This window comes from Solanum pennellii, chromosome 5, assembly GCF_001406875.1.
Source record: "Solanum pennellii chromosome 5, SPENNV200".
Classification (NCBI taxonomy): domain Eukaryota; kingdom Viridiplantae; phylum Streptophyta; class Magnoliopsida; order Solanales; family Solanaceae; genus Solanum; species Solanum pennellii.
Window position 1 is genome coordinate 23948649 of NC_028641.1, and position 6679 is coordinate 23955327.

The 6679-nt window shown below is 27.4% G+C and overlaps 1 protein-coding gene across 1 annotated transcript in view; it reads right to left on the reverse strand.

Moving 5' to 3' along the window:
* LOC107019376 (nudix hydrolase 2-like) overlaps positions 1–2193 on the reverse strand; it is a 5663-nt gene extending 3470 nt beyond the window's left edge. Inside the window, exons 1-4 of the mRNA XM_015219891.1 lie at positions 2061–2193; positions 1588–1655; positions 1249–1386; positions 1001–1078 (exon numbers count right to left, since the gene is read on the reverse strand). Coding sequence (XP_015075377.1) covers positions 1001–1078; positions 1249–1386; positions 1588–1655; positions 2061–2193 — 417 coding nt within the window. The remainder of the gene's footprint in view (positions 1–1000; positions 1079–1248; positions 1387–1587; positions 1656–2060) is intronic.
* Between the last annotated feature and the right edge of the window lie 4486 nt (positions 2194–6679).

Sequence of the window (6679 nt, forward strand, 5' to 3'; positions counted from 1 at the left end):
TATTACTTGATATATATTGCTTTCTATTTTGAGTTGGCCGATGATACCTACTCAGTACTTGTACTGACCCCTACTTTTATTTCCCTTCCTTGTTAATTATGGAATGCAGCAAACGTGCCATCAACTTCAACTCGTCCGCAACTCTAGCCAGTCTTCAGCATATCAGATTTCAGGGTGAGCTATTGTTCCTAGCTTGGACTGGATTCTCTCATTCGTGTCTTGATGTCCTTGAAGTTCGGGCGTGGACCATTCATTTACTTATTTTAGTTTCTTAAATACTCTTAGATTTAGTAATTTGAGGATAGATGTTCTTGTGGTGATGACTTCCAGATTTTGGGGATAATAGTTGATAAATTCTAGAATGTTTATTTATTGGTTTTATTAATAAGATTTTGAGTCTTCCGCATTATGTTGGGGTTTAGATTTGTTGGTTCGCTCACATAGCAGGATAAGTGTGGGTGCCACTCGCGGCTCGTTTTGGGTCGTGACATATTTTCTACTCACCAACCAAACATGAGAAAATGAGTCCAAAATCTACTTGTTTTCCAGGAAAACATTTTCTAAAAAAATATTTTCCATGAAAAATATTTTCCTTCATACCAAACACACCCTATAAGTCATTTCATTGAAAGGTCATTTGGTAGTTGGTTAGAGTACTTATGCATGTATTAGTAATGGGGAAATTTGTACATTACTTTATCCATGAAGTTGTTACTCATGTATGAGTTATTTCATTGTATATCTTGCATAAAATTGTATATGAATTCCCTCATAATTTATACATTAGTAATTTGGATTTTTGAATTGCAAATCAAATAATATAATAATTTTATATATAGTCCTAACCAACTATATATGTACCAAACGTGGTATTACTCATGCATGATCAAAAACATGTATATACTACTCCTTATAATATAAAAGTAAAATCATTTAAATTACGACAAATTTAGATAGAGAGTAAAGGTTCGAAATGGTGACGATGACAATTCATAATTACCTCATCAAAAACCCCAGTAGGCAGTTTCCACACCCCTGTGCCCTTGAATGTCCCATTTTTTTCTTGAACTACTAGCACCTGTCCAAATATTATTATTAACATAAGTCATGTTAATATAATATGGTCTGGAAGTAGCATATGTCCATATATCATTTTATGTAATGATATCTATATGGGTGCATAATGATATTTGACATTGGTATGTATATATTATAATTTTGTGATCTTAAATATGCCGTGATGCATACCTCTCCATTATCATTAATAACAAGAGCCCCAATACCAACTCTATGAGAAGCATTAGAAGGAATAGTATGAGGAGTTTGAGGAATCCAATATACCAACATCAAGTATGTTGCCTCTGCATGGTGATACCAAAATCCTTCCTGCACACAAATTAAATTATCAATTTTTAATATTTTTTTTTTCAATTTATATGACTTTTTTTTAAAAGAAAAATAAAGTTAATTTAATTTATTTTAAAAATAATTAAAATTAGATCAACTCAAAGTCATATATATTGAATTTTAAAAAAGTAAAAGTATCACATAGATTAAATTTTGTTTATTAGGTTGGCATTTACGTACCTTGACTGCATCGTTAACTAGGTGGGAATATTCTATATGCAATTTAATCCAAACACCCTTCTTTCCTTAAAACAAAAAATTACATATATTATCACTTTAATTTTACCAAAGGCATATATTATGACTTTAAACATGTTATAGCTATAGGAAACGTAAAATCGAAGGTTTAAATTAAATATATTTCAAATATAAAAAGAAAAAAAATCCAAAATGATGACAACTAAATAGGAACGAATGAATTATTTTGCATTCATTATTTTTTTTTTAAGATTTTAAATCTAATATGAATCAATAACTTTTACTTTTTTTAGTAATATTATTTTTGGTCCTGTGATATGCTTAACACCATAAGATTAGAAGGCATTTTTCATATATTTTACATAATTTTAATTCTGAACCATAAAATTAAAATTTTTTCTTACTCTTTTTATCAAGTTAAACTAGATTATTTTTTTTAGAACGGAGGAATACTTGATTCGTCCATTGTGTAATGGATGCCCTAAGCATAGCAATGAATTTGACAGAATCCATTGAGTCCTTGATATGTACATCCATGCCTCCATATGCATCTTCATCAGCCTCAAACACTTGTCTATTTTCCTCCATAGCTCCTTCAAATATTGTTGAATTTCTTTCAACAACTAATTGCCTATGAATATTATCAACAAATGGAGAGCATGCTTTATACATATAGAAAAATAAGAATTACTTATATTTCGATGTGTTGACCACTATTATTTATCCTGGTGAAAAATAAATTAAAAGCATTGGATATAAATATAATAGTAACAATTAGCCGTCAAAATGAGAAGTGGTCTTACAAGTTGATCAACTTATTTTTTACCCAATTTTTATTTTTAAAGGGGAAAAGTCAAAAACGACGTTAGATAAAATTGAACAAAAATATATATGTCATAATAGTCTGATTAATTACTTAATTTGATGAAAATGTCATTTTTCTAATAAATATATTGTTATTGTTTTCTTGCTAAATATATTTTTTTACATCTTGTTAATGCTTTATACTTGAGTCAATGCTTAGATGAGTACCATAAATACCCAAAAAGTATTCCAAAAGAGAATGGAGGAAACTCGTATGACAGTTTTAACTTTTGAGACGTAAGCTAACACGTTGTTCGATGAAAGACAAACTATATATATTATATATTAATAGAAAATTTGTGTCATCATTGATTATCCAAGACAAATGTTAATTTTATTTGCACATATCCCTAATTTCTCCCTGTTTTTTCCTGTGCAGAAATCATTATATTGGGCCGCAACATATTTGATTAGGGCACTTTTCACATATAGTAAACATAAAATATATAGATGTATATTATAGTAAAGTTTGCATAATTGTATTTCATAACAAACATATATATGTACAATTTGCTATACATATTCAATTGAAGCGAATTATATAAAACGAAGTGTATAAAACAAGAAAGAGAAAGAAATTTGGGCAGAAAATTGTATAAAACAAAATGTATAAAACGAATTGTATAATTATAAGTGTATAGGACAATTATGAAAGTCCAAAGCTTAATAAGGCGGAAGGCGAAGCCGATGCAAGAGCAAGGGTTGACAGAAAAGAATTCAATCTCACAATATGAATTTGTATAAAAATGAGAAAGAGATATAAAAATGAGAAAGAGAGAAAGACAAAAGAGACTTTGGGCTGGGAATATACAATTGAATCGAATTGTATAAAACGAGAAAGAGAGAAATTATATAAAATTTGAATTTGTATAAAATGAGAAAGAGTGAAAAGAAAAAGAGACTTGCGCAGGGGAGTACTTTTATTGTATAATTATAAGTGTATAGGACAAAAATATATGTATTTACATGTGTATATACAATTTTCTCTCACTTTATATAATTAGAAACACAATTTATATAATTCTATTGTATAAAGCGATAGAGGCGAGTGACAGGAAGCGAGTGAGAGAGTGAGAGTAGCGAGCGAGATTATGAGAAAGAGAGAGAGTGGCAAACAGTTTGCTATGAAACACAAATAAATCAAACGATAACTACTATATTTACTTTATATTATTAGTTTGTCATTCTATACAATTATTCCTATTTTTTTTTTACATCAACTTTACAATAGCCTAATTCGTTTTCTTCCTTAACTAATTCCAATTTTTTCAGTCACTTTAGAGTATCATTCTTTTCTAGATATGTAATATTTTTTCTTTCTACTATAGTAGAAAAGGCTTGTTCAACATGTGTGCTTGATGTCTTTTATTATAAAGTTAAGGTTATTTTTGTTTTTTCAATGTCCTATGATAGCTTACGTGTCTTGTAGTTGTAGCAAATTCAATTGAGGATTTACGTGTCCTCCATAGAGCAACATTAGAATAGCTACTGATTTACATGTCCTCCATGGCATGCAATTCCATTTAAAAAAAATATTAATGTGTTTGCATATGTTGGGATATTTTAATTTGATTTTTATTGTTTGTGTTATTTCCTGAATCCAGGATGATTCTTTTGGTCTTTGTTCATAGCGTCTTTGTGGATGCTACTAACTCATGTATTTATATGTGCAACTTCCTTAATTGGACTTATATGCATGAGTGAATGATGATTTATATGTTCTTGGCCGTGTGACTGTAGTGAATGTGATAGTGCATGTGTTTTTTTTGTTCGATGAGTTCTTTTCTCTCAGAATTATTTTATGTGATTTTTTATTGTTTTACTTTCTTTATCTGTAATTATGTAATATATAGGTTTCCTCTTCTTTTTGAAGAATGTCTTCCTAGCATTTTTACATGCATGTTACTAATTTATTTGATTAATACATACAATCTTATACTAATTTGAAGTGGATTAGCACCTGAAGTGCTTGATGTTAACTCTATTAGAGATAAAACTTATTTCTACATTTTTTAACTCAATGAGTGTAGTGAATATGATAAGTGCATGTGAATTTTTATTTTTTTTTACATCTTGTTCGATGAGTTTTGTAATCTCAGAGTTGTTTGGGTGATTTTTGTTATTGTACTATTTGATTTAGTTAATATATTCATTATTAACTTGCAAAATAATTCTTGTCGTATAGAAGAATTCATAGAAATATGTAGTTGTTTAGCACAGTTTTAAAATATAAAAATCAGAAGGCCATCAACACACATCTTTTATTTCATAACGGTAAAAAATTGGATCGTATATGATTTAGTTACTTACATTAATGTTCCATATTTATATATTGAGAATTATGTTTATACAATTTAATATCTATCAAATCACAATGTAAAAATTTGTTTCATACAAAAAGTTATTATATATATATATATATATATATATAATGAAAAATTACTCTTTCTCATAGTATGTTTCTATGTATCGTAGTTGAATGGTTACACTTCATATGAAAAAAAAAAAAGAAGGTTAACATCTATGTGATAAGATTAAATGATGTGATTTTTCTAAATGTTAGATGTATATCGTTTCTTACCTAGAAAACATGTATTAGAAATATGCAATTCTTTTTTATTTTTGGTAGATGAGTTATCGTTTTAATATTCAATTTCAGATTTTCTTGTAGTTAGGATTGCCTCATTTTTTTCTACTTTCGTCAATAATATTCAATAATTAAGCACACAATGATCATCCGGTGTGAAGTTAACATGTATCAAATTATTTTCTACAAATTTATATCAAAAATAAAATAAAATTTGTATTAGTTTCATAATATTGGGTCCGTGCTGACACGGATAATCATCGCTACTATTATACATATAATAATACACCCACAAAGATACATATATGTGTATTTTATTTCTGAAGTAGTTATATCAGTTAATTTATGTTATATTTTAGACTGGTAGTGTTATATTTGTTTATTAAGTGACATAATAATGTGTAAAAAAATAGGAGAAACTAAGCAAATACACTATAATATCATTAACATTGATAATTTTGCTTAGTTGGTACTAAATAAGTATCATATATTGTATTTATATCATTAAGAATGATAATTTCGCTTAATTGATACCAATACAATATATGATACTGGTTTATTATCAGTTAAGCGGAGACTATCAGCCTTAATGAATAGAGGTATGGGCTGTAATTCTTTTCGAGAGAATGAGTATTTATTGAATTACTTTGGGTTGGAATATGAAAATGTAATTATTTTGAGATTTATGACTAGGGGTGCGCATCGGTCAATTCGGTTCGATTTTATGTATTATTAGTTAGGTTTATCGGTTTTCAATTTTTAAATATATTAAATCGATAACCAAACTAATAAGATATTTTTATCGATTTTCGATTGATCAATTTTCGGTTTAACCAATAAGAAAATATGTTTAAAACAAATATATGACTAGTCTAATAGATTTGATACGAAAACACAATAATGTAACTTTACAAATGCTCATAAAATAGAAAAAATAAGAACAAACATTAAAAGAACTATACTCTTAACACAAAGAGAAATTAAGAAGAATACAGTTCTTACTTTGGATTTTAACGTTTTGTATAGTATGAAATTGTGAACTCAAAGTTATTGTGAAGTGTGAATTGATGGCTAAAGTATAAAGACGGTAACTAGTAAGATATTGAGATTAATATATAATATTTATGTACAAATTAAAGTAGTAGATTACTAGTCTTAATGGTTTATCGATTTAACCAACAATCCAATATTAAAAATCATTACCAAACGGATAACTCAATATTTTTTTTAGGAAAAATAACTTAAATACACAACTATAATTTTTATATTCTCTAATTTTCCCTACTTGTTTTAAATATTACATAATTCCCTTTTTTTTTATTTTAGTGTAAGTTTTTAGATACATTACATTCTCTCTCCTATAATACACATTTACCCATTTTAATGCCTATTTTTTCTCCATTAAAACACTCAACCTCTTAAATCAGTTTTTGAATTTTAAATTTTATCCATTTAAACACTCAACCTTTTAATCAGCTTTTTGATTTTGAATTATTAAATTTAATTAATTTTAAATAAAAGACCAAATTTTGAAATTTTGAATTTCAAAATTCAAAAAATTTGAAATTTAAAAAAGTAAAAATTTCAGGAAGCAGGACAACTTCCATTAACTTCTACCGTTTT